Source organism: Mchenga conophoros, linkage group LG10 (assembly GCF_057382185.1).
Source record: "Mchenga conophoros isolate Kocher_MC1m ecotype Shallow Benthic linkage group LG10, M_conophoros_male_GT1.1, whole genome shotgun sequence".
Taxonomy (NCBI): domain Eukaryota; kingdom Metazoa; phylum Chordata; class Actinopteri; order Cichliformes; family Cichlidae; genus Mchenga; species Mchenga conophoros.
In genome coordinates this window covers 15,272,861-15,300,789 of record NC_140535.1, presented here as the reverse complement: position 1 = coordinate 15,300,789, position 27,929 = coordinate 15,272,861, and the positions used below count along the sequence as shown (strand labels likewise).

At 41.4% G+C, this 27,929-nt stretch overlaps 1 protein-coding gene across 5 annotated transcripts in view; it reads right to left on the bottom strand.

Annotated features, from left to right (window-relative positions):
- Positions 1-27,734, bottom strand: part of mink1 (misshapen-like kinase 1) — a 34,816-nt gene extending 7,082 nt beyond the window's left edge. Inside the window, exons 1-26 of one of the 5 annotated variants that reach the window (XM_085288741.1) lie at positions 26,345-27,734; positions 20,009-20,074; positions 19,403-19,585; positions 19,204-19,314; positions 18,451-18,541; positions 18,227-18,357; positions 18,086-18,140; positions 15,475-15,553; positions 14,071-14,246; positions 13,908-13,977; positions 13,613-13,823; positions 9,532-9,639; positions 8,844-8,930; positions 6,126-6,302; positions 5,868-6,038; positions 5,329-5,595; positions 4,945-5,024; positions 4,724-4,827; positions 4,532-4,623; positions 4,218-4,241; positions 3,272-3,423; positions 3,046-3,163; positions 1,057-1,173; positions 681-792; positions 328-477; positions 34-177 (exon numbers count right to left, since the gene is read on the bottom strand). In XM_085288741.1, coding sequence (XP_085144867.1) covers positions 34-177; positions 328-477; positions 681-792; positions 1,057-1,173; positions 3,046-3,163; positions 3,272-3,423; positions 4,218-4,241; positions 4,532-4,623; positions 4,724-4,827; positions 4,945-5,024; positions 5,329-5,595; positions 5,868-6,038; positions 6,126-6,302; positions 8,844-8,930; positions 9,532-9,639; positions 13,613-13,823; positions 13,908-13,977; positions 14,071-14,246; positions 15,475-15,553; positions 18,086-18,140; positions 18,227-18,357; positions 18,451-18,541; positions 19,204-19,314; positions 19,403-19,585; positions 20,009-20,074; positions 26,345-26,401 — 3,133 coding nt within the window. In that variant the 5' untranslated portion in view covers positions 26,402-27,734. The remainder of the gene's footprint in view (positions 1-33; positions 178-327; positions 478-680; positions 793-1,056; positions 1,174-3,045; positions 3,164-3,271; positions 3,424-4,217; positions 4,242-4,531; positions 4,624-4,723; positions 4,828-4,944; positions 5,025-5,328; positions 5,596-5,867; positions 6,039-6,125; positions 6,303-8,843; positions 8,931-9,531; positions 9,640-13,612; positions 13,824-13,907; positions 13,978-14,070; positions 14,247-15,474; positions 15,554-18,085; positions 18,141-18,226; positions 18,358-18,450; positions 18,542-19,203; positions 19,315-19,402; positions 19,586-20,008; positions 20,075-26,344) is intronic. The other 4 variants (XM_085288744.1, XM_085288742.1, XM_085288745.1 and 1 more) reach the window with 4 other exon arrangements.
- Positions 27,735-27,929: the final 195 nt, after the last annotated feature.

The window sequence follows — 27,929 nt, the reverse complement described above, 5'->3', positions numbered from 1 at the left end:
GCTGCAGCAACAGCAGTGGGCAGCAGTTGTGACCTGATATGGTGATGAGCAGGTTGAGGCCCTCCAGGACGTCCATCTGCTGGAACCTGCGAGAGTTGATGAGGGGGTACACCTTGCCCTGACCACTACGATCCAGTAGCTTCAAACCATTCTCCGTGCCTACCAAAAGGTTCACACCTAAAGACACACACACACACACACACACACACACACACACACACACACACACACACACACACACACACACACACACACACACACTTTGGTAAGAGTGTTTGCATTTTGCATTGATATTTTTTCATTAATAAATACTGAACCGGGTCTTACCCCAAAGTGCAGCGCACAGGATCTCAGAGTTAAACCTCTTCTTATACTTGCGGATCTCTGGTGTGTCATTAGGAGGGCGTGTGTTGGTGGGATTGACATTCACCATGGATCCTTTCCTCACTTCCATCTTCAGCTGATCAAACCTGGAGCCTACACATAGAAGCAGCAATGGGAATGGCTTATTTGAAGAGGGAAAACACAAATCAGTACAAAATACATATATACTAATGTTTCAATAATCCTATTTTAAATCAACATTACATCCATTATCAAGTCATCAGACTTATTTTTGTAAATAAAGGAAAAGTATTCTGATGCAAAAACAAGGTTAAGGTAGTGAATATTTCGCTCACCACTGACAGATATGTTATCGCCTGTACCTCCTGGTGACTGGTACATCCCCAGATCCACAAAGGTAGTGAAAGAGGATTTGCCAGATGCCTTAACCAAACCTCTGGACTGATACTGGGAGAACAGGATGTGTGTGTTAGTTGTATAGTCTTGTTTAAGTCTACATTTCTTCTGAAAATGTATTTTTCTTCCATCTCCAAGTGTTTTAAGTGCTTGTGTGACATCAAAACAGCTTTAAGAGCTGCACTACTGATATTTGTAAATGCATTCAGTTATGGGTGAACTTCGTGACTGATCTGATGGTAAATGTGGAACACATCGGGAGGGAGGGGGGAGGAGGAATTTAGGGCTGATATACTTAGCATCAGTAACACTTACATCGTAAACAGAGTCCTTCCCAGGAGAGGAGTGAGTGGCTGAGTCAGTGGGGGAGTGAGAGGGCTGCACCACATCTGGCAAGTTAGTGTATCCGTTATGGCTGCGCTTCTCTGGGGTCTTTCAGATGAAATAAACACAAAACAAACAAACAGAAATATTAAGTATTACATAATGATATGACAGACTCAGATTAGGATAATCTGCTGCACCAGTTACTCAGAAACATTTAGCACATAAACAGTGACTCTGACTTTGAAAAGTTACTTTAAATGTTCAATACTGTAACAATCAGTAATGGACATCGTGCAGTTTTCTGTCTCCATTATGTGAACGACCCCAAAATCATTATCTGAGTTGTAAAGGTTCTGTCATGCACAACCACTGGATGCTTTCCCAGTCGAATTTCTTTCAGGAAAAACTGAACATGCATGAGCTGTTTTAAAGTCACATTAAGGAAAAATGAGTAACAAAGAAAATAAAAGTCTAAACTGACAGGAACCTACATGCACAGCCATAAAAGCTATTCATTAAATACAAATTTATCATAAACTTTTTCACAAGTTTATGATAAATTACACCCTATATGTCCTCAAAACGGTATCTTACACATACTCGGGAATGAATGAATGAAGAATCTCATCTGCACGCTGCTATAAAATGTGATCCTGTCAAGATAATATTTGACGTGCCCCGCCAGGCTGGAGGACTGTCACTGTTCTAATGTGTCGCAGAGGGATGTGGTGCTGTCACTGGAAATGGTTTTAGGATTTGCATTAAAAACTGAAAGCATTCAACATAAAAGCAATCAACATTCTTCCTCTGTGTGCTCAGTGTGTTGTGTATGTCATTTTAGCACCAATGGCAGACTATTTAATAGCACCATATATTTCCCTGGTGATCATTAGTATCCCTCAGATGGTATAAAACATGGACGCAGCTTCCAGGTCAGAAAAATGAAGCCAGTGCAGAAGTTTCTTAACCCTGAAGGCTACCAGATGGTGATAATTGTGGTTGCAAAAAGACATTCTGTCCTACAGAAGCATATGTGAAATCAGCATTATCTGGACCTCTGTAAACCTTCCTCATGAGTTAACGATGAGCTGTTTTGGGTCATACTGAATAAAAAATTAAGTCTAGTTTGTAAATCTTTGTCCCACTATGTCTCAAAAAGGAGAATTATCTTGGATAGACTCATTTCATCCCTCCCTTCCTCCCCATCACATCCCTTTTTTTTTTTCTTTTAACTGAAATGGAGACTATAGAAACGCTATTCTCGAGGCTTCAAAACACAACATTAGAAACCAATCGATGGCATCATGGTAAAAATGTCCTCCTTTTATATAACTGTGGCCTGTCACAAATATACATTTTGTGCACTTTCAAACTCACACACATATGCACAAAACTACTGCACTTCGTTAAAAGTGACAACTCATTATGAGCCATCTGGAAGACACATGCTGTCATGGCTGTCTCTCAAAAAAAAAAAAAATCAAAAGACATTTGACAATCTAACTCGGGCTGGCTAAAGGCTGTCTTCAGGCAACATAGACACTAAAATAAAAGGAGTTAAAAGAAAAGAATAATTAAAGTTACTAACAACAGCTGTGCAATACAGAAGCTGTGGTTTCACAACCTCGCAGTCCACTGTTACGCGACACAGTGTTGTACGTGTTCCGGTTTCTGATTCACTTGCGAGTGCTTGTTAAGCACTGGTGCAAAATGTGGAATCTTCTTTGCTTTCAGTGCATTGATGAAATCTGAAAGCTGCCAACATATTTATTTGTGCATGTACAATGACTCCACATTACATAATGTCTTCTTTATTTGGCCATTTGTATACACTGTATATGTAAAAAAGTATAACACTGTTGACGTGGACCAGAGGCTCTTGTCTTCCTGCTTTACAATATTCTGTGACACAAACTGTGTTGATTTCTCCGTGAACTCAATGCATTTTAAGCATCATTACATACACAGATGACTCACCCTCTGTACCAGCATGGTCTGATCCCCATAGCCTCCAGCTTGCTCTCCTTCTCCTGCCTCGCCCTCATCTTCATGAACCACCATGGTGTTGACTGAATCAGTGTCTGCATCTCTGTGGCTGAAATCAAAAAGGATGTAGGATGCTGATTTTACACAAGCAGGTTACTCTTCATTTAAAAGCAAAGCTCACACTGATCCCTGAATTGTAAGTATTAGTTGGTGTTACCGATCTGTGGGGCTTTCTTCCTCCTCTGCTCCCTCGCCGCTTTCGCTTTCTTCGCTACTCTCGCTGCTTTCCGAAGAGGACGAGTAATCGTTGGCTTTGACTGGAGGTCTTGGCGGCTCCTCGGCACGCTCCTTGGCAAAGAGGCCGTGGTCCTGCCAGACAGGATTGCACATAATCTCAGCTATCAAAGAAAATAGCAGCTAACACGACAGCATTACACAGTATGCAAGTGTTTCCCATATACTGCCTTTATTTGGTATATCGTTTTTTCCTAGTGGCACACAGACCAGGTCGCTGTCGCAGTGGCGTTTGCCCAGTCAGACCTGGACTTCACCATGTTGGACTGCAGCTGGTGAGATCCAGTGTGAGCTGGATCTCAAGAGCGAAGCATGTGAGTGAGGGTCACTCGACGAGCCTACAGAGCTGTCGAAGCTGCGGCCTGAGATGGTCCCATCGAAATCAGATCTTACACAGCAACACTAGCCTAATAAACAATAATATTTAATAATAAACCTTGAAACGCGTGTGTGCTTCGTTTTGTGTGCTCAACACAAGCACACCTTCCCAAAGCGAAAACTGCTGCTGCCACACATAAATCTAATTCTATGGGAAACACTTCATGTACTACTGATAAACAATCCAATCCAAAGACAGCTGGTAAGGCAGGCATCGGGATGATGAGCTGAAAAACAGCAGCGATGCAAATGACTCATAATGGATGCAGGTGTTTAGTGAAAGGTGTTCAAACTGCAACAGAATACATGCAAAGTCCTTAGAAAGGATTTTACAGAAGGAAGTTCATTTTATTCCAAGAATAAAATGAGATTTACGTGATGAAAGCAGGCAGTGTAGGGCATGCCTTAAATTCTGTACAAACACTGACAGTAAATGCAAATACCAAGTCATGCAGGAGCATCACAAGCACAGAAGAGACATTGATACTAACCTCCCCTATAGCTCTCTTGTAACTCTGCACATTTAAGGTAAAGTTAAAAAATAGGGATTTAAAAAAAGAAAGAAAGAAAAGGAGCAGCATATATCAGTACTGGCTCAGGAGTAAAGTTGAAGTGAAGAGAAAACCTCGAGTTAGTTTTCTATTAATTCATTTACAGAACAGGTGCATTTAATTTAAAACTAAGCGTAAGCACAGCGCGTTAGTGTGTTTTTTTATTTTACAGATGCTTGTCTGTGGCGAGCACCCCTTTGAGTTCTGTTAAAGCTGGCTATACAAGTAGGCACAGTGAGGAAACAGCCACTCACAGCAGGACGCCCAGGCCGGGAGGAGGTTCGAGATTCTCCTGGCTTGTGACGAGGATCGTGGGAGAGAATGGGCGAATCCATTTTGGAGGAACCTGAAAATAACAACGTCACAGAGAGTAGTTATGCTTCTGAAAATACGCTTACTGCAAAGACAGTCTGCTGAGAAATGGCACTGGGGAGATGGGAACTCACTGAGGATGCGATGCCTCTCTAAACTGCCCGTCTGGGGAAGATTGGATATGATGCTCATGCTGTCTCCTCTCTCCCAGCGATCATTGCGACTGAGATCTGGATTGCTGCCATGAGGTTAGAGTGAGGATAAAAATCAATTAAATCAAGTTGTCATAGATATTTATCCTATTAAAAAGCCACCAAAATTAAAGAAATCTCAGATCAAAGCATGTCTTCAGTACCTGGCTCTTACTGGGTGCCTTATACCAGAGGTTAGGTTGGTGTTGAGAGCTGTGGCGATAGACGCAGTCCTCTGTGGAATCTAAGAAAAACAATGGCAAAGTCTTACATTTTCCAGGCAGCAACAACTTTCATGAAGACTGTGTCTTGTAGACCAACCACTCGAAGATGCACAACAGCTTTTATCATGCAAATTTATTCCTAGTTGGTCGAGTCTTCCCTAGATGTAAGCAAATGAGCTCAATGTACTACCAGCAGCTTCTCTATGAGGTACGCATTTAATGTCTCATTAATAGCTGCAGCTCAGTGAACAGTTGAGGTAACAAAAAAGTTCAAACTTAGGTTGGACGCCGACTACAGAGTCCAAAGCAGCTGCTGAATCTTACCTTGGGTGGAAGTTCTACATCTGGCAGGCGGATCCATGGGCCACGATCCTCTCTGATTTGGTGTGCCTGTGGTGCCTGGGTTTCAGAAGTGGGGTCTGAATTCTGACGCACCAGCTCTCTGGAGTGGATAGGGCGGGGTGTGGGGGTCAGGGAAGGATCCTGGGTAGGGAAGGCGGACATGGTCTTAGTGGGCTGGTCACAGAGTGACTGAGAGCGAGGGACAGGGGCAGCATAAGGCTTCAGAGGAACCAAGTGAGCCATCTGGAACTGCAGGGGACAGGAGCAGCAGCAGCACACCGGGAGGGAAGCGCAGCAGTGGAAAGAAGAGCGAAAAAGGAAGGCAGGCGCAGCGAGGGTGAATGGTCGCATTTGTAGTTCAAGGTGATTTTGAGAGGGAAAAGAAGAAAAAGAAGGCATAAATAAGGTAAGAAAAAATTAAGTTGAAGGCAGCAGAGGAATAAGAAATAGGAAGGTATAAAGCAATTGTATCTGCTCCAATTAAGGGCAGATTATTATTTCAAACTCTCAGAAACACCCACCTTGCCCTGCCCTCCTTGGGGTTCAACAGGCCTTTGCATCGGTGGGGTCTGCGCAGACTGGACCGCTCCTGACTGGCTGATTGAGTCAGAGCGTGACTGGATGGCAGTGTCGGAGACAGTAGTGCAGATTTTGGGTGAGCCCTGTCTGTTGAGCTTACTTCTCTCCTCCACCTGAAATAAGGCGTGCGAGAGGAGAATTTACTCTGTAGTGTTCGCTGCTTTTACTGTCTAATGATTAAAATGCCGGAATGCTGGTACCTCACGGGCCCAAGTCGGTTTGTTGTTGGGCTCCAGGTTTTTGTTGTAGTGGTAAAGCTGAGGTTTCTTGTCTTGCTGCTGTTGTTGCAGAGACACCAGGTAGGCATGTTCCTGTTGCAGCTGTCTCTGCAGCCGCTCAGACTGACGCTGTTCCTCGAGCTGCTTGCGTTTATATTCCTGAGCAGAGAGAAACACTGCACTTAAGACATTGCTTGCCTCAGACTGGACACAAAAGCACAAGTCAAATCTGCAGATTACAGCAGATGCAATGATAATACACCGGACCTGATTTCAACCAGAGACAACACATGTTTAGGGCTTTAACATATCCAAGTGCTCCTATTTCAGTCAATTACCAGCCCACATGAAAATAATATTGATCAGGTCTGTAGCTAAATGCTTTTGTGCCGTATGTTAGACAGTGCAAAAATGAGTCATCTGACTTATTGGTTTTTTATTGAGTTGTAGGCATGGGTCTCTAACCCTTTTGATGGCCAGTGCATTCAGAAGAAAACATGAAATAACAGAGAAAAAGCTTTGGAGGTTAAAATGAGACTTTCTACCATGAATCACCACAACATAGGCTAAACTTCACAGTTTTCTTTCAACCGAGAGTGAGTAACGGAGTCCTTACAGGCAACTGAGCACTAGATTTACAGGCCAGCTGATGCTGCATTGAGTGAGAGCAGTTTTAACCATAATTTTCTTTCATCAAGCGAATTTGCACGGAGAAATATTATAACAATCCTGTTATAATAAAAAAAATACTGTCTATATGAACTATTTGTTCAGGAGTTTATCACATAACAAGATAAGGAACCAAAACATCAGAATAAAAGAATTAAACATTCGCAAACTGACAACGTTTTCAGAATCAGCTTGTTTTGGATGACGTGGACAGCAGGAGGTTTCTCTGATTATGTATAGTTGGGAGTGTCATATTTCTCTACATTGATTACTCAAACTGTACTGATCTTCATCTAGGAGATGATTATAGGAAAACGGAGAAAGAACAGAATTTTGTGTTTTTGGCAGTGAAGTTGCGGAGCGCCCTCTGGAGGTCAAATTATGCACATCAACAGTTACAACCACGCTGAACGGTGTTTCTTTCATCTCTTCTTTGCTTTGTTTCATTTTCATTTATTAGCTCTTCTGAATGCCACTTTTTGACAAAAACGCACAAGTCTGTATTTGTGAGAAAAGGCCAAAACCAAAACCTCATCCCACCTGCGAGGCATCATTTGAATGTTTGAAAATAATAAATTTCTTTAAAAGTCCTGATCTTAACCCCGCGGAGGTATTTGGGGCATGTTGAATAAGCTTTTTTTAAACATATTGATGAAACAAAAATTGCTTTGTAGGAGGTTTGGTCCCAAGTTCATTTTCTTGACTGGTTAAATCTAAAGCAGCAACAGAAACAATCTGATGGAGGCTGCTGTTGCTAAAGGAGCCTCTGCCATTCGCTGAGTTCACTTCTTCCTTCCTGATCACTCAGCGCTTTCATGAAAACTTGTACAATTGTGACCGTTTGTGCATTATCACTTTAGTCAGAATATGTTCGTCAATAATTGTATCAACGATCAGACCACATTTTGAATCAACTTTGAAATGTCAAATTCAAAAGGATTCAGTGTTGTTCACATCCGTGTAGCTGTCGATGTGAATACCTTCTTACAATGTAATTTGGCTGACTGGAAACATCCTGCAACTGTCACAGATTTCAAGAAGTTGGGGTTATGACCTTGTGACTAATGGTTTTGGTTAATAGACAGTTTTTCACAACTTTTTTTTAAGGCACTACAGAAACATTCCTACTGGGTTAATGTTCCACCTAGACTTAATTTAAAATAGCAAGAGAGGAATGCTGCTCGCTATTTGACGATGTACTCCAATTGTGAGCTGGAGGTAGGCTTACAGTTACTGAACAAACTGGATGTATTAGAAGTAAATACTGTGATCCACAGAAATTTGGCCTACAAGGCCCATACACCTGAATATTTTGTCTCACTGCACTGTAGGGCAATTACGTGCAGCACACACATAAACGCCCCTTTTATGCCAAACCCAGAGGAAGGATAGCGCACTTGTTTTCAGCCTTGTGCTCTGGTTCCCTGTGAAGACCTGTCTACCCACAGGAGCTCTGTGCAAGACATGAGAAAGCATTTGAAATTCCCTGACGCCTAAAGTAAATAGGATAGGATTATTTTTCCCACTCTACAAAACAGAAACAAAGGCTTCAGTCTTGATGACAGCAACTCCTACACTCCACAGGTGCACGCAGAAACAAAGATGCCACGAGTGCAGCGATTCTACCCTTCAGTGTGCGCAAGATATCATTATACAATGAAAACTGCCCCCAAAATCTAGGTCACCGCATGTCTTTTAAATTACACGGAATATTGTGGGAGCTACATCCATATTCTGGAAAATGAACCGCTTATTTACATCAAGGTGCTCCACATGTAGAATCTTACAAACTCAAGCTGAGCTTTTATAGTCTGATTGAGAAAGAAAAAAAACAAAAACATCTCATCTCTGACTTTTATTCCATTTAAAAAGCATCTAAACCCAAACACAAGCAGGCTTGCAACACTGCAGTGTTTGGTTTGGAAAAAAAGCTGCCCTCCTTTTCAGACAATATATTATAACCAGGAGATGAATGTGCAAGTCTCTGCAGTTTGAAGAGGAAATGATTAAGGAGTAATAAGGACTAGTTACCATTAACAGCGCTTGCTCCTGAAGCAACTGCTGTTGGAGGATTTCTAACTGCCGCTGCTCCTCTTCTAACTTATGCCTGATAAACTCCTGAGGAAAGGTAACAAGGGAGGAATGATAAACATTGAGGTGATGAAGGAGGAATGAGAGCATGATTGGGGGAGGGGAAAGACCATAGAAGCAGAGTTATGTAATATCAATCCAGTAACAGAAACCATGTGTTGCATGGATTAAAATCAACAATTTTAGTCTCAAAACAGTCACCACCCATGTTAAGAAGCTGCAACAGAGACTAATCATATGACCATTAAAACATACTGTCAGAGACCGTGAGAAGTGTCTAGATTTAAAATGAATGGCAGTAAATGTAAATATTTATCACGACACTGTGACTGATCTAAGGGACCAGACTGATATTTTAAAAAGGGGCTATTTGGCACTAAAAGGTGACTGTGCCATGATGCCAGACTCTTGTTCTACTGGGTAGACTGGAAACAGCATAAGAGGCGCAGAGAGCTCACCCACAGAAAACTCATCTCTGAGTAAATACACTAATTTAGACCCTTGCTGCTATGGCAACCTACTCCTGGAATTTCACCACCAGAGCAACCTGCACAGTGTTGCCGCTGGACACGCCTACACTTCGCTCCGATTGGCCGACTGCAATCCCACTCCTCCTGTGGTTGGTTACCTGCTCCCTCTCTGCCAGCCTCCTATCTTCCTCCCGTCTCATATCGTCAAGTCTCCGATGGGGACCCTTTTCTTGCTGCCTCACCATCTCTCCCTGTTTTCTCTGTTGCTGGGAGAGAAGGGTGACAGGAAAAAGAGTAATGAGCACAGAGGATGTGGCTGCACAGAGAAATTAGCCTACTGTTAAGAAAATTCTCCCCTGCAAAGATATGAGGAGGGTGGGGGTGAGAGCTGCAGAAGTACAGGGCAGAGAAAGGAAGCTGTGAGTCATTCTCACAAACACACACCTAATGCATCCTAATCATCTTTTCAGTGTACTGCTTTGATTCAAACTTGAAGTGACAGTTTTTCCACTTGTGACTGGGGGCGCTTTTTATCTGCCTTTTTCTAAACAGAGACTGAAACACAAAGATTTGTTCTTTGTGGGGAAACGAGAGCCCCCGCGACTTGGCAGTGGCACTAAAACGCACTCGTACACTCAGTCATCGCTGACACTTTATCGGTAAACAAAAGAGGTAAATAAGATAGACAAGGAGGTGAAGAACGCACCCTCGCTGTAGTTATAACCCTGTACCAATGTTGCACAACGATTACAGCAACAACAGCAGTGTAGGTGCGCTAACATGTGCATCAAATCCTACTGAACTCCCCAGAGATTTCACAGATTTCCCCCCCACCCCATCTCTAATTCACTGGGTTATGCAGGCATGTCTTTCAAAGTATTTAGCAACATGCTCAGCCTTTTCATTAATAATGTCTAACATAACATCCTGTCAAATCCTGACTGTGTGTCAGCTTCAAAGGAAGTTCAGATGCCGTGCAACAAAGACAACATTTTCATACAATTTATTGTCTGTAAGCTTTGAAGGGGTGGATATATCAACACTATGTCAGCTACTGTTAGAAGTACAATGCTGTACTTCTAAAAATATACAGTGAAAGACTGTTCAGGGCCGAAACATTGTGAATGAAGGTACTGAAAGAAAATAAAAAGCATAAGAATATTTCATTTCCAGTGATTCAGATCTGGAAATGTGTGGTCATTAATATTTTTTCTTTTGTAAGTCATGCCAGTTACACGGCATGCGCAGACAGCGTGAGGAAGTAAATCTAAAATGCCACTGCCGAAAGCAAACAAACATACTGAAATCAAACTCAAAGCAAGAAAAGGACCAACCAGAGACAGTTATGTGGCTAAAAGAGAAGGACAAGTACGGACAGACAATGAACTACATAGCTTCACTGCTTGAATTAAGATGTGCTGTCATATTGCATAATGTTTTTGTATCATGAGCTGGTAGTAAAACGTGCACATTTCTAATGATCGAAGATCAAGAGTGGAGGCAACTCAAAGTAACATGCTCTTGTTCCATCTCGAACAAAACATGTGTTTGCATTTCATAAATATTATCACCATAATTAATCAAAACTAACAACTCAAATCTGATGATAAGCAGCAAAGCGGTTGTGCAAATGTGGAGTAAACACAATATTAATATCTCAGAAAAGAACGAGCACTTGTAAAAAACACGGGCCTCCTTATCAGTCTTTCCTCGTTCTTATTTAAGGTGGAATCCATTTCAAAGTTCAATTCTCAATCACAGGAAATGATTCTTGTCTCAATTCCCACGACAAGCTGCAGTAAATATTTTACATCATGACTATTTTAAAATTACTGCTTTATTCGCTTTAGATTGTTTCGCTTTAGAAGGCCGTCTTCCTAAAAGAGTGGCGTGCACGAATAAATAAGCTACGAAAAGATAAACATTAATCAAGCTGTGCTATGCAGGAATTCCTGTTATTCTGACTAGTTTTAGTCGTAGTAAAACAGTGAACCCAGATCCAGCAGCCCCCAGTGACAGCTGGGCGAAAATGCCCACCTGCTCTTTTGCTGTAAGACTCATGTTTGTGGGATAAGCATGAAGCTTAAGCTACTAATTAACCAGATTAGCATAATGACTGGCAAATGCTCAAAAACACACCTACCAGGGATTCTGAATGTGCTGTAGCATCTCCTTTTTCTAATCTATACAAAACCTAAAGTGTAGAAGTGACACCAAGCAGTTTCTTTGACTTCATTGGGGTATTTCATTTGATCGTGTTTGTATTTTTTTCTTCAAGTTTTGTTATAGGTTATATTTAATTATTCTTAATGATTTGGCAGCTATGACACAATAATTTCCCAACTTCTGGAACAGATAAAGTCTCAGCTTATTTTAGGGGCAGGTCTGAGCTGTAACTAACCCTCTACAGTCACACGGAGGAACAAGAGCAAATGTTTCACTGTGTACAGATCTTTTTGTTTTTTTAGAGAGGTCAGGCTTTCTGTCCATATGCTAAGTTATGCCAACCTTCCTGTTTTGACACCCAGATTAGCACAGAGATGAGATGGGTATCATTCCAATTCCCACCAACGAAACGAATGAGCATACAGTGGGGCAAAAAAGTATTTAGTCAGCCACCGATTGTGCAAGTTCCCCCACCTGAAATGATGACAGAGGTCAGTAATTTGCACCAGAGGTACACTTCAACTGTGAGAGACAGAATGTGAAAAAAAAATCCATGAATCCACATGGTAGGATTTGTAAAGAATTTATTCGTAAATCAGGGTGGAAAATAAGTATTTGGTCAATAACAAAAATACAACTCAATACTTTGTAACATAACCTTTGTTGGCAATAACAGAGGTCAAACGTTTACTATAGGTCTTTACCAGGTTTGCACACACAGTAGCTGGTATTTTGGCCCATTCCTCCATGCAGATCTTCTCGAGAGCAGTGATGTTTTGGGGCTGTCGCCGAGCAACACGGACTTTCAACTCCCGCCACAGATTTTCTATGGGGTTGAGGTCTGGAGACTGGCTAGGCCACTCCAGGACTTTCAAATGCTTCTTACGGAGCCACTCCTTTGTTGCCCGGGCGGTGTGTTTTGGATCATTGTCATGTTGGAAGACCCAGCCTCGTTTCATCTTCAAAGTTCTCACTGATGGAAGGAGGTTTTGGCTCAAAATCTCACGATACATGGCCCCATTCATTCTGTCCTTAACACGGATCAGTCGTCCTGTCCCCTTGGCAGAAAAACAGCCCCATAGCATGATGTTTCCACCCCCATGCTTCACAGTAGGTATGGTGTTCTTGGGATGCAACTCAATATTCTTCTTCCTCCAAACACGACGAGTTGAGTTTATACCAAAAAGTTCTACTTTGGTTTCATCTGACCACATGACATTCTCCCAATCCTCTGCTGCATCATCCATGTGCTCTCTGGCAAACTTCAGACGGGCCTGGACATGCACTGGCTTCAGCAGCGGAACACGTCTGGCACTGCGGGATTTGATTCCCTGCCGTTGTAGTGTGTTACTGATGGTGACCTTTGTTACTTTGGTCCCAGCTCTCTGCAGGTCATTCACCAGGTCCCCCCGTGTGGTTCTGGGATCTTTGCTCACCGTACTCATGATCATTTTGACCCCACGGGATGAGATCTTGCGTGGAGCCCCAGCTCGAGGGAGATTATCAGTGTTCTTGTATGTCTTCCATTTTCTGATGATTGCTCCCACAGTTGATTTTTTCACACCAAGCTGCTTGCCTATTGTAGATTCACTCTTCCCAGTCTGGTGCAGGTCTACAATACTTTTCCTGGTGTCCTTCGAAAGCTCTTTGGTCTTGGCCATGGCGGAGTTTGGAGTCTGACTGTTTGAGGCTGTGGACAGGTGTCTTTTATACAGATGATGAGTTCAAACAGGTGCCATTCATACAGGTAACGAGTGGGGGACAGAAAAGCTTCTTACAGAAGACGTTACAGGTCTGTGAGAGCCAGAGATTTTCCTTGTTTGAGGTGACCAAATACTTATTTTCCACCCTAATTTACGAATAAATTCTTTACAAATCCTACCATGTGAATTCATGGATTTTTTTTTCACATTCTGTCTCTCACAGTTGAAGTGTACCTCTGGTGCAAATTACTGACCTCTGTCATCATTTTAAGTGGGGGAACTTGCACAATCGGTGGCTGACTAAATACTTTTTTGCCCCACTGTATATCTCTTAATGTTAGAGTCTTCCTTTCAAAAGGTTGAATTTTACCTCTTCAAGTCTGCGACGCTGTTCCTTCTGTTCTTCGATGCGTTTCTGTCGGTCATGCAACAGTTGCCTCTTGTGCTCCTCGGGGTCCCGGCGCTGAGCTGCCAGTTGGGCCTGCTGCCTCTTGTGAGCCTCTGAGCGCTCTTTGTTCTCCTGCTGCAGACGCTGGAAGTCCCGCCGCAAGGTGGACTCACCCGGCACATTGAGGATTGAACTGAAGACCAAAAATCAAGATATGAGTGAAAAGAGAAACTCAAACAAGTCAATAAGTGTCCTTTGACAGAAATGCTAAAATTACCTTGACTCTCTGTCATCTCCACGATTGTCCTCCTCTTCATCACTACCACTGTACTCGTACTCTGTTTCTTCTGTAAGGAAAAATAAATTCAAGTCACTCTAATGTGAATTTTTTTGCTGACTGTCTGTGAACACTCTACAAAGCTGGTGCTACACTTGCTTACCCTTCTCTCCTCTTTTTTTGCGTGTACGGTCAATATGGTCTTTGAGTTGAATTCGGACCTGGCGTTCAGTGGGCTGATCCCTGATGAAGGAATGCTTGAGCAGCTGCTCCGTGGATGGCCGGCTGGGATATGTCTTTACAAGGCAGCTCTCTATAAAGTCAATAAATTTCTTGGACCTGGCAGGATGAGGAAGGTTAGAAGATAAGAAAACTTGAGCAGGAGGCAAGCTGATAGTTGGACAAGTACTGCACAGAATACAGATTCAACAACAATGAGACATTGAAGAGGATCTTTTCACATATAGCGGGGTAGGAATAATCTTTATCAGTATTTGAGAAATAAAAGACCTTTTTAGAAATGTTCCTCTGTTAGTCAAATGTGAACTAAGTTGTTAAGTTTTGCGGTTAATGCTAGCACCATTGTGTGACTATTGCCTTTTCAAAAATTACTTTCACTGATGGGGGGGCTAGTCGCTGTGATTAACCAGTTAAAAAAAGAAAAAGAAAAAAAGGACATAAACAAACAATGTGATTAACGATTGTTTGTTTCATTAAAATAGGACCATAAACCACATGATCACTGTTGAATAATGCAATGCAGCACAGTATAGTAACTGTGTAATTACTGGTATGTGCATCAGGTCATTAATGTCCATTGTATTCAACTGATCATGCACCTGGCTCCGTCCCCTACTTTTTTTTTTTTTTTTTTTTTAAAACACTCATGTATTGGTAGAACATTGGCAGCAGCTTTTTTTTTTCCATGACAATTATAAAAACTGTGGAAGAAACATTGCATTTTTAATCCTGCGTGAGCAAAAGTAGATCCACTACTAAGTGGGTCCATTAACGACTAGCAGGAAAAGTAGCGGGTAGGAGAAAACATGACAAATTAGTTTAAATGCTTGCAAGCAATCAAATCTGGCTCATAAGGAGAACAAGTGCGCGACCTTTAATGCTTTGAAATGTGAGGGAGATTCAGCTATTGCAAATGCACCCAATTTATCTTGATGCACAAGATTTTGGAAACTAGACACCGTCCTTCAATTTCTTGTACCATCCACACGTTTCCATTCACATACAGCAGTAACCTGATACGCCAAGTGACTACACTACTACATCAGATGTAAACCGTGCCCTCCTGCACTGACCTACTTCTTTGCCATCACAATAGACTACGCTTATTTGCTGACTGTAGTTCATAAGTTATTGAATTATTATTTCAATTTAATGCAAAGTGATAACAATTACAAAGCCTGCAGTGAGGCAGTATGTTACCAGTTTATTACACAGAGGGAAATATGCTAGAACATTGTTTACTGAATGCACAATCCAACACACGCTAAGAAAAAAAAAGGCTTTTCAAACACTTTGATATAAGGCACTGGTAAGGCTGATAACTCACCACTTCTTCGATTTAAGTTTTGGAGGGGGGTTCCTGGGGATCAGGAAGAGGGCTCTCATTGGGTGCATGTCACACAAGGCTAAAGAAATAAAGGAGATTACTGGGGTTAAATCTTTCCGTCCATGCTGTGAGTCGATTTACAAAACAAAGAGCACATCAGAATGAGGGTAATGTTAGAGTATCATCCACTTCCACATGTGGCAGTTTGTGAATAACACATGCCACCATTATACATGTTTTCTGCATCCTCAAACATGGTTACAGCTGCTGTTATCCAATCGTTCCCAGTGCCTCAGGCTTATTGTTACACTGAATGTAAGAACAAGGACTGTGAGTCATTGTGTTCCCAGCGTAGGTAGGTAGCTAAACCTGACTGGTTAGCTTTAGACTTTCACAGTAAATAGGCTTTTGTAACACAGTCTTTAGGACATATCCAACGTGACTGAGGCAGGAAAGAGGAAATTTTCATTTCAGCATTTTAAAGTATGCACGAACCACAGGAATCACAGTGAGAACATGCTCCATATAACATGCACTAAAGAAATGGCTCACCCACTGACACGATGTTGGCACTTTTCTAAAAATTCCCGGGAGTAGAAATTATTTTGTGCAAACGGTTACCTGCCGCTGTCCCTTTCAGTGTTTTACTACAGACAGTCCAAAAGCTCAACACTCAAACAATTACCTTTAGGAGGTAAAAAAAAAAAAAAAGCTAAAGATGAGCAAGGAGTGAGCATACTGTGCAACCAATGCTTTGATTCACCCTGCAAGGATCGTGAGCACATTACTAGAACCGGCACAATAAAGCTATCCCAGTGAAACTGTGACAAATATCATACAGAATCCTCGCCAACCCTGCTGATGATGGATGAATTCCCAGTAAATTTAGGTCATGTGATCAGTACAGAAATAAAAATACCAAGTGCAGATATTTAACTACTACTGTGACTATTTAACCTAATTAAGAATAATGTTTACTTGGAAGAATATTGATTACGGTAATAAAGAGCAAATTCAACATTCAGAACTAATAACTGACTATAATGCCCATCATGTTGTTATAGAATATAACAAAGAGAGCCAAGGCCAGTGTGGGCTTTAGCATAGTTATTATGCTTTTATTACACTTTTAAGCAGGTGTTAACAGATTCATAAAACCTGTCTTGCATTTAGGATTGGCAATATTATATTTAAAAAAAAACATATATATTAAATTGACACCAATTATACTAATCAATACTCAAAATTACTATTACATACTCATTTGTATTGCTATAAATAGTGCCATCGTTGCCTCCTCCAGTCGACACAAAACTTCACACAGCACTGCTGCAGACAGGCAGGCACACAGCCCCTCCTCTCACTAACAGCTAAAGTAGCTGACGCTCACAGCACCAAACAACATTTCAGGAGGAATATCGAGCGGTCGGGAAAGGTCCCGTTTCAACAACACTGAAGTTTTAAACAGTTATAATTGTTAACCTACTTAATCTCTATTTGATATACAACACACACGCACAGTTATGTTGTTCCTGTATTTATTTTTTTTTACACTATAGCAGACAACTTAATCAGTGTTATTGATCTTATCATTTGCATTGTTTTAACCTCCATTAAAAGAAATGCTTCTTCTATCTGTATGCATTTTTCTGGGTATCAGTACCGAGTTTGAAATTCTAGTATTTTGACAATATACGCCAACTATACAAACTATACTTTATAATATAAATAAAAATCAACTGACAAATGGTTTCAGCATTACTATCAAAAGCAACCATTTTTAAAAATAGAGGCTAGCTGATCGCTTTATTAGTGGCAACCAAACTTCAGTTATCACCCTGATACAGTCAGTACATGCTGCATAATTTATCACGGTACAACACTATCTTGACAGTTGGTCTGTGTGCCGCGTGTCATTCACAGCAGCAACATCATGATCTGCAGGAGCTTTCTGAACTTTCAGAATGGTCTAAAGGGACAGCAGTGGCTCTACTCTGAAAACAGAAATTTTGTTCATCTCAAAGAAGGAACTACTGCACTCGTGATGTCAACGTTTCACTAAAGGGTTCAAGTTTACACACCAGTTTTCTGTAGACTTCATACTGAATGGTGTCACAAAACCACACCAGCCAGTGAATGACTCGAGTCTTCTACTCTAAAACTCTGCACATATATCAGTTTAAAAACAACCACCCACTTATCAAATGTAGGAGCGCACTAGGCACTACAAGCTACTCGTGTTGAGCTACTGTTCGACACCTTCTTTACCAAACTTTTTAGCTGCTACTCTTCAGTGAGATTTTTTCTTTGCTTCTTTGCATTTAACACCAAATTTCCATGCAGACAAACCTCCCTGCTAAGCAGACCGGAGAGATCTGTACAAGCAGCCTCCACAAGCCAACTGGCAGCTCACCATTTCACTACCTTGATTACAGTGAGTCAGCCGTCCATCTGAAGATGCAGACAACAGGGCTGCATATGCAAGACAGGCTCATTCATGACGTCTTGCAGAAAGGGCTTTGAAATTATGAGTTATCTGTTGCTATGTTAATATGCACTATTTAGCAAAAACTGGTTCAAAAAAGTGTGCAAAGGTTACAAAGACACTTACGAGGAGCTCCTTCGGCCATCTCAATAGCTGTGATTCCCAAGGACCAAATATCACTCTGCAAAATACACAGGGGCCCAGGGTCAGCCTTGCACTTTGTTCATACAACATACTGCACATAAACAAAACTGTGGCTGGTGTTACCCTGTAGTCATAGGTGGAGTCAGGATTCTCATCGCAGGCAATGACCTCAGGTGCCATCCAGTACGGTGTGCCAATAAAGGTATTTCTTCGCCCAACTGTCCTGTCCAACTGGGCGCTGACCCCAAAATCGACTGAAAGTGACATAAAGAAACGAGAAATAAGAGACAGAAAAGGGTCCGAGACTGGGTCTGCTTTAGTAATGCACACTATCAAAACTAACATACCCAGTTTGACCTCTGCATTCTCTGTTAGCAGAACGTTCTGGCCCTTGATGTCTCTGTGGATAACTTTATGGGCATGGAGGTGAGACAGACCCTGTTCATATAAAAACAAGACAAAAAAAAAAAGATCAGTATGTAACAAGCTCTGCTGCACACACGTTAGTGGCAAAACAGCAAGTGTGTGTGTGTGTGTGTGTGTGTGTGTGTATGTGTGTGTGTGTGTGTGTGTGTGTCTCAGCCTGGCAAAATGTGGCCTTGTAGATACCTGCTCTGACAAGCACTAACACAATAGCAGCGTTGAGCAGTTTAATCGGCTTTCTGCGTTATCCACACATCTTTGGGCTGCTCTTAAAAACATGATAGCATCACAAATGTGCAAAATTACAGTCACACATGAGGCTTAACAGTTGGATTTGAGGTTGTGAAATGGTGTAGTACAACCCTGCGTACTGTATAAAAGCTGTAATTAGTAGCATTCACCTGCCCTGCTACCACAGCTGGCTTTGTTTTCACCTTGACTTTGCCTACGTGTGTGCCTTATCTTGACAAAAAAATCTGGTCAGGGAGGAATGTACTTCTGTGGGAACCAGCGCATAGGTGACTTTCCCAAGTGTTTATTGGTCCATCTGTCTCTGGACAGACTTTGACACTACAAAGTGACAACTGTGCACATGACAAAACTTCACTAGTATGTGGAGGAATGTGGTCTGTCAACCCTTTGGCATTGTGGCTAAACATGGCTTCTTGATTTCTCACCCTTAGGATCTCTCTGCAGATGTAAGCAATCCAGTCCTCCTTTAGAGAGCTGCCCTTAGTGTTTTTCACCAGGTCGGTCACTGACCCCGCCCCACAAAACTCCATCACCAGCTATGAGGAAACAAACACATCTCACTTAGAACAATTAATGAGGCTTGCAACCATTAAACCATCAGCCCAGACACAGTGGCAGACAGACCCAAAGCTGGTCGTCGTGTCCCGGCGGACTCTTCTTGACAAAGGCACCGTAGTATGTGGCTATGTTGCGGTGGTGGCTGTATTTTTTCAGCATGTTTATTTCAGCTTTGATCTCCTCTTCTTCCTCCTCTGTAACATCCATCACCTTGATGGCAGCCAGCTGGCCCGTCTTCACGTGACGTCCCTGAACAAAAAGCAAGTTGAATCATTCTAACACTAATCAGTAATATTTAAAGTGAATCTTGGATTCTATCTCTCTGGAACTCTTTGAATTTGGTCCATTAAGTGTGGCTAATTGCTTCTTCACATCATTTTCCTGTTCTTAATTTACATTTCCTTTTACTAGAGTGCCTTATCTTCCCGTCACTGCCACTTGAAATTTAACAGCCTGATAGCTGAAATTTTCACTGACATGACAGTGGACTAAATCTGCTTTAATCTAAGAAGTTAATGTACAGAACGTTTAAAGAACAGACACTGAAGGAGGCTGTGCAGCAACAATCCAAAATGCTCACTCAATGCACAAGTGATAATTCAGGCACTGAATTTTTTATTCTCCATTAGAATTCGTGCATTACTCATATGTCACAAGGGCATCATGGCTCACCTTGTACACCTGTCCATATGTGCCATTGCCAACGACCTCGACCAGCTCGAAGATTCCTGCTGGATCCTAGTAAAGAGAGCAGCAGTTTAAAATGACTTACAGTAGACAGGCAGAGCAATTAAGATACATCATTTAATCCACATCAGCTTGACATACTAAAGACAAACAAAGCATTTCAACAAAAACAAACCTAATTCACTTTTCTTTTTCAACATTTGGGAAAAGGCAAAATTAAAATGACTGCACTCAAAGCTCACCACATTTATTTTTGTTTTTAAGTGGGTGATACTTGCTTTGTTCTTCTTTGAATCCTCCACATTTACACTTCAATGCTGACCCCAAGTGCAGGTTGTATTTCATGTTGCTGCGCTCATATTTCTTGGGTAAAGACTAACCCTTAAATACTAGCACCCTGCTAAACCTCACCTGTTCTTGAAACAGCTGCAATCAACCAGCGGTTATATTAGCACAAAGGCTAAATTAGCACGAGACTGAAAACAAAACAATGCTGAGGCCCCGCTGAAGACAAAGAAAGATCTGTGTAGCTTTTTTTTATGACTGCAATTTCAGAAGTTGTGTACTATCATTAGATGTAAGCGTAGCTACAGATCTATACCCCTTAAGAACAGTGTCATAAAACCACATAAAGCACATGGGCTTGTGCAGAACAGAGACCACAGACAAAAACAAATAACAGCAATCCCAGTGGCTTCTACTGTGTACACCGGAGACAATATCACAATTACATATTTCCATACAAATGATCTAAACTCAGTGTTCTCTGCCACCCACAAAACTTTACACGGAGGAAGCAGACACTCAGAGACACTAAATATTGATACTAGATTAGATATGCAAAGACAGATTCTGACAATACTGACATAAAACTTTTGCCTTTTTTCTTCATCTGTTCATTCTGTGTTTCAGTACCACGAACACATATTTCACTGACACTAATAATGAGTAGGTTGCTTTGACTCAATTATGCAACCCCCTCCCCCCCAAGAGACAAGGGAAATGACAAGCAGTTCCACTTTCATGCAATTTCAATATGGCTTTAAGAAGATGTGTGGGTGGTGAGACTGCTGCTTTGGGTTTAGATTGTACACCATGACCTATCCTGCTTTCATCCATTTCCAATGATGGGGTTTTTACGCCTTCAACAGGGAGGAGAAGATTTTCCTTTAGGACAAGGAATTACGATAAAGAACAGCATGATTGGGAAAACTTGGCAGTATATCGGGGAAGTGACCAAAGATTCAATACACATGGTTATATGATGAGATAAACATGTTAAGTATAGAGGACAGAAAAGTGGGGAAATGGTAACGCAAAACAGGAGGGGAGGCAACAATGTAACGATAGAGTGGGTGGCGAGGCAGAGACGGCATCTTCGCCCACGTAAGCACAGAGTGGGATGAGAGGAAAGATATGATGGAAGGGGAAGGATACAGTGATGTTCAAAGAGTAGCACCACCAGCAAAAAGTCAATTAAAGTGTCAGCAGTGAACGCCAAACAAGCAAGGTGTCAGTAAAACTAGGCTAGAAGGGGGAGGTTGTAACCATGTGGCTGTACCCATGTACAAGGAGGGGAACCTCAGTGACTAACGCACATAATTGAGCCAAATAGTCAAGATGGTAAGCTAGGTTTAACAGTATGCACTGTAAAATATAGTGGTGATGGTTAAAGAGGAAGGAAAACCCATTTCCTGCAATGTCAACACCGCTAAGAGGGGATGTCTTTTAAGAAAAGAAAAAGATGTGGTTACAGACCTGCAGCAATCATCAAAATCAAAACTCATCGCGTGCCTTCAGCGATTAGAATCAGGGAACAATTTTATTGTGTTATTACAATTTAATAACACATCAAATGTGTGTAAAATAAGAATAACAAAAATTACAGGAAATGGCTATAGATTTGTTTTAACCTTTTCAGAAAGTGCAAATCAAGCATTCCAGAGCTTTCATTAATATTACAGCTATTTTCCTCCTTTGCATTTTCACCTAACTGACAATTGAGTATTGCATGGCTTATTTTAATTTAGTCTATTGTTGTATTGCTATTGTTCTAAAGTCTATTCTTCATTTTTGGGAAGCACACTGTAACATTGGGTTCGATAAATCCTATACAAATAAACTTTATTATTGTCATTGTTGTTGGTGGCTAAGGTGATTGACTTTTTGACTGTAGCAATGTAACAAAATACCTCAATTTCATTTGCAATTTCTACATATTGGCTAGTGGCTGCTGCTCAGGAGGCTGAGCAGGTCATCTACTAAGAGGAAGGTTGGTGGTTTGATTCTTGGCTGCTCCAGTCCGCATGCCAAATCGTGCCTTAGCCAAGATGCTAACCCCAAGTTCCGCTCCAATGCATCCAGCAGAGTGTGAGTGTTGGATAGAAAACACTTAAAAAACATAGAATAAAGTGTTTGTATGAATTTGTGTGAATGTTGGCAAGCGGTATAAATTGCTTTGAGTGCTCAGGCAGAGTAGAAAAGTCCTACATAAGAACCAGTCCATTGGCAATGTAAGTGTTTCTGCATAAATAATTTGTTGATGCCTGTTTGCAGTGAACTGTTGTTATGTAATGCTGGGCCTCTTCTGTACTGTGTAGCAAATTTCTGGAAAAATGCTGTGATTGAGCCACTGATTTTTTTTTTAAAGCCCATTTAATAATTTCAAACGCTTTTTTTTTTAATCTAAGAGTGAGGTCCCCTTTTGTTTGCGCAGATGTGGATGACGCAGTTCACTGTCCTGCCAACAGTTATCACGTTTTTCAAGGAGTGATGGTAAAACCAGAGATATGCTGTAATGCGAGGCAGGTAACAAGGAGAATGCTAGCCAGTAAAAAACTGACGCAAAAATATTGAATTAAACATACCCTGAAAAACCTTTATTGGGGAGGAAAACACGACTGTTAAAGCTCAAGAATAAATAAACATGCTGTCATAATCTGACGCATACGTCTATGTTTTTGTGATTGTATGCATCTACTTTTGTTTTTTGTTGTGAGTTTTATACAATAAGTGGTACTTAATGTCTGTTCAGTATGTTACATGGCTCTGTTAATGTTGATCAGTGCTATCAACCTGCCATGGATTGCAGAGGAAAATTAGCTTATACAGCTAAATCTGGCATATTTACATTAAATGGCTCTCACGCTCATGTTTACAATAGTGCAATGTCCCTTTTGGATAAATTTAAATATATGAGTGATGGTGAGTTACAGTGACAGTAAACAAAATATCTGTTTACAATAAAATTTTAAACTGTCATTTGAGAAAACTACAAAAACAATTCGACACTTATTTATTCTGGTGGCTTATCATGTAGATTTTGGTGGTGAAACTTCTAAGATGTGAAAAACAATTAGGTAAATTAATATTATTTTCCCTGTTTAAACACACCAGTAACTTAACCTTAGCAAAATAAATGACTAGTCATTGACCTGCTTAATCACTATTATCTAGTGCAGCATTAAGTATAAATTCTCTAAGACGCATCTTTACTGGTTCTGTTTCACTCATTAATCAATAGTAGCAGAGCTGTCATGTAACAATTTGGGGTCAGTGTATTGCCCAAGGAAACGTAGCACGGGATCAAACAACCAACCCTGCATTTAATGGACAACCTGCTCTATCACCTGAGCCACAGCCATCACACGGTCAGTTTTCTTCAGTGGAATACCCAGCCATAGATAGAATCACAAACAAACTACTATTTATTTCCACATCTCAGCTGTGGTGGGCAACAAATCCTGGGTCATTTTTTGCACCTACTAGGGCTGAACGATATATCGCATTTGCGATAATATCGCGACATGATCAAGTGCAATTTTCTAACCGCAAAGGCTGCGATTATACTCTGGACATGTCCAAATTCATGGGCTGCATCCTCCTGAGGCCGCATTTGTAGACCGATTACGTCACAGCGACGCGCCGAAGGCTGTCCAAATTACTACCATATCCCAGAATTCATAGCGCGGCCCAGCCAAACTCCAGTTTCCAACAATGGCGGCCGCTACTAAGTTTTAAAATTACTCATACTAATCTTTCTGGGTCACAAAATAAACTTTTAACATATTTTCAGGCGAGAAAGTAGTTGTGTAAACATCAAATATCTGCTCGGTTTATCAAGATATCCCATATTTGCAAAAGTGCTTCGACGTTTTCAGAGGCGTCTGCTACCCACCAGCTCGACAGCTAGCCGGGAGCTCGAGGGTTACTGATGCGGCCGAGAACGGCACAACTCCCGGCACATCATTTTCAGATCACCGCGGAGTTTCGCTGCTCGGGTTAAACGTAATATATAAGTCACTTAGACAACCTAAAAATGTTATTGTTGGGCTTTTTTCAGTGTTTTGTTTGTTCGTGAGTAAATCGGTTTGGCTGAGATTAAAGTTATTAGATTAGATAAAATAAAACTTTATTAATCCCCCGGGTGGGTTCCTCCTTGGTTTTCACACAGCTGACTAAACGTCAAACAGAAAACTTATTAAACAGAAGTATGAGACAGTCGAGAATTTACGCCAGTGTCTGGTTATATTTTAGATAGCAAGAAGCAGACGGCCGAGTTTATTAAACTCCACCGAGACAGCGGTGACGCTAATCAGAACTAGCCTTCTGATTCAGAAGGCTAGACCGTCCAATTTCACGCCTTTAAATTTTAAAGGCGTGTTTGTGTGTGTGTTTATACAATTGCTATTATGTTTGCACTTTATGTGTAATGTTACTGACTGCAGAGATCAGTAAGATGTGTGTATTTTTTATTTATTAGTTTTATTTATTTAATATTATTTTTTAATTGAATGACTGTCTAGTAGTTCACAGATGTCGAAAAACTGAGTGTGGTAAAGCCACTGATTTTGTTTATGTATATTTCTGCAATCTGCACATTGTACTGACTTTCATTTTAATGTTTACACCAGGGTTCCTTGTCAGCACTTTATGCTCAGATGTTTGTAAGCTAAAAATAAACTATTGTGTATGTTCAAATATACTGTTGTGATTGAAGAAGTTAAATAAAAATGTCAGTCATCAATTCATGCATCACCTCATGTTATCATAACAGAGGTCTGTCTTCCAGGAAAGAACAGTTTAAAATTAATGTAATATAGTATTGGCCATACTATATGATGTATTGCTTGTCTTTGTTTAATAATACAGAAGACAAAGACCTTAAAAAATAATCGCATATCGCATCGCAATCGCAATATTGGGGCAAAAAATCGCAATTAGATTATTTTCCATAATCGTTCAGCCCTAGCACCTACCCAACTGTTCTTATAAGCAAACTGCTACTTAAATTACTAGGTCCACCATTTAAATACACAATAAATTATTACTAAATGAAGTGCAAGATTAAATAATTACTACAATTTTTAGAAACTAGGTCACATCTGCCTGTGTTGTTAGTGAAGGCTTAGGTGAAATTTCCAGGTGAAACCTCAGAAGAAGGTCAGGGAAACAGGACAAACCTGCCCAAACAATCAGTATTTGGGTAAAATATCCTGATCTGTTTAGCCCCAATACCATGTGAGAGCTACACTGAAATACTAGAAATTCTTCATCTTTTTCAGAGGGAATCCTATGAAACTATGAATCTTACTTTGTCAAGAAAATGATGGTATTACTTTAAACATAGTTTGAATTGGAGTTATTGGGTAGCCTTTTGATCACTTTAACTGTAGATGGGGATTCAACAGTCAGTCAAACATTATCAAAATGTTAAAAGGGATGTGACAGATTTCTTGACTCTCGAAGAGTTTCTAATGTTGCAGAAGTTAGGATTTTCAAACTGGGGACTTTAATGGGACACCAGTTAAAATACAAAAGGAACAAACACCAGGTCTAATTTCTTCACGAACAGTCTGATATGTTACATTATATCAACAATATTACAATATTAGAATGTTATCAGAACGACACAGATGTGCCTTTTTCTTATGGAGTCATAAACCTCCATAAAAAAAATACCACCAGAAGACAAAATGTTCTTTAAATAAACCAGCCTTCCCATTACATGATGTAATCACACAGTGGCCCAGTGTTTATAGATACTGGTGCTTATTTTCCTCCCAAACCAACAAATTAACATTGTCAGGGCAGGGTAAGGTGGTCCTTTAAGGGAGAAATCCCAACATATACTTGGAGGATTTGTGTACAGACTGTACTGCTATAACGCAGGCCGATTGATGTTTATCCCACCTTAACTTTTTCGCGTGGGTGTTCAATGGTCGTGCTTGTGTCTGAGGCGAACTGGCATATGACATAATATCTAATGAGTCCGTCTGCCATCATTTTACAATTCACTTATCTGGTAATAACAATACTCACCCTCAGAGCTGCGAGGTCTATGTCATCCAGGCTTCTTGTGGGGGCGTTTTCAGACATAGCTGGCGAAACTTATCACGCTGGCTAATAAGTTAGCCACTAATTTGACAAGAAGTGCTTAAGGGGGATTTAAGCGGCCGATCACGCGAGGTTATAACGGCCTAAACCCAGGGGAAATACAGCAAAGTGGCGGTCCAACACGCAGGAGCTGTAGCACTTAGATTAGCAAATGCATCGCAGAGAGCGGACAGACGCACCCAGCTGGCTAGCTCACGTCAACTCTGACCGAAAGCTGTAAATGTTATTCGCACTTGTTTTACATGAATGCCGCCTGCGGCAGCTAATCAAATCGCATGCAACTTAAAAAGTAGGATTTTTTTAGACAGGCTGTCAACGTTGCTGTTAGCCGCCCATTTGATATCGATCTAACAACTGGCAGGTTTCAAATGCAGAGCACCTCCGCTGTTGATGAACACCATGCTGCGTTCATTTTGACAAGACGCCGCTTCTCCCCTGCTCTCCAACATCCCAGCTAATCTCACATATGATACACCGATGCGTGTCACCGAGGGGGGAGAAGAAGAAGAAAAACAACTACCAGACAGGTGTTGTGTGCTACTGAAACATTCCTACTTACACTGATAAAGTATGCTATTTTTTTTATTATTATTTACGGTTTAGCAGCGCAGTGATTGTTTTACTAAGAACGCAACGTCTGATGTGATGGCGTCCCCGGGTCCGTCCGCACCGCACCAGAACCGACCGTCAGGCTCTCACTGCTGGCCTTAAACCTCCCGGGATTTTGTCACAGATTAGGAGCGTGGGGAGGAAAAAATGGAAAAAAGGGCCTCGTTTCAAATGCGATTCCCTGCGGCTGCAGTTGTCAAACTTGTTAACGCGAGTTAAATTCGTACCCCGGGTTTCGTCCAGAGCGCACAAATAATCCGAATACCGAGTCAGGTGTGTGCGGTTAATCTAACGTTTAACTGGCCGGCTGGCTAACGCAGCTAGGCTAGCGAGCTAAATTGTCTTTTCCAGAATAAACTTTCCCTTTCCTTCTTCATCCATTTTCTGTGTTGACAGTCGCGCCTAGCACTGCCAACCTTCCGGGGGAAAACACGGGCAGACGAGCAGGCACTGTGTTATCGGCAGCCACCGTAATACTTGTAAGCCTGAGCACTCGACGCTTCAAAGTTGAGCGCTGCCGTCGATCTCCGGCGTCCAGATTTTATGAACTTGCAGTCATAGTCCGCCACTGCTAGAATCGGTGCAGTTTCTAACTGCGGTATAGCCGCCAAACTTGTTATTTCGCCATGTTTTGCTTCCCAAGTCCACTCCTCCCTCCCACTCGCAGCCTAGATGTAGTCTTGTTGGGTTTGTACTGACGATTGGCTGCACGCAACACTCCTGAAGTGTTTTCTCTTCTCGACTGGCTACGGTGCTTCATCAGGGACAAATTACCCGAAATTACAGTGGACTTCAGCCTACGCAGCTGCCTCTGTCTTGTTTGAGCTGCACAGCTAAGATCATCCCTAGGCATACCTGTCCTGCTCTGGCCTTCTGGGTCACTGGATACACGTTTAAGGCT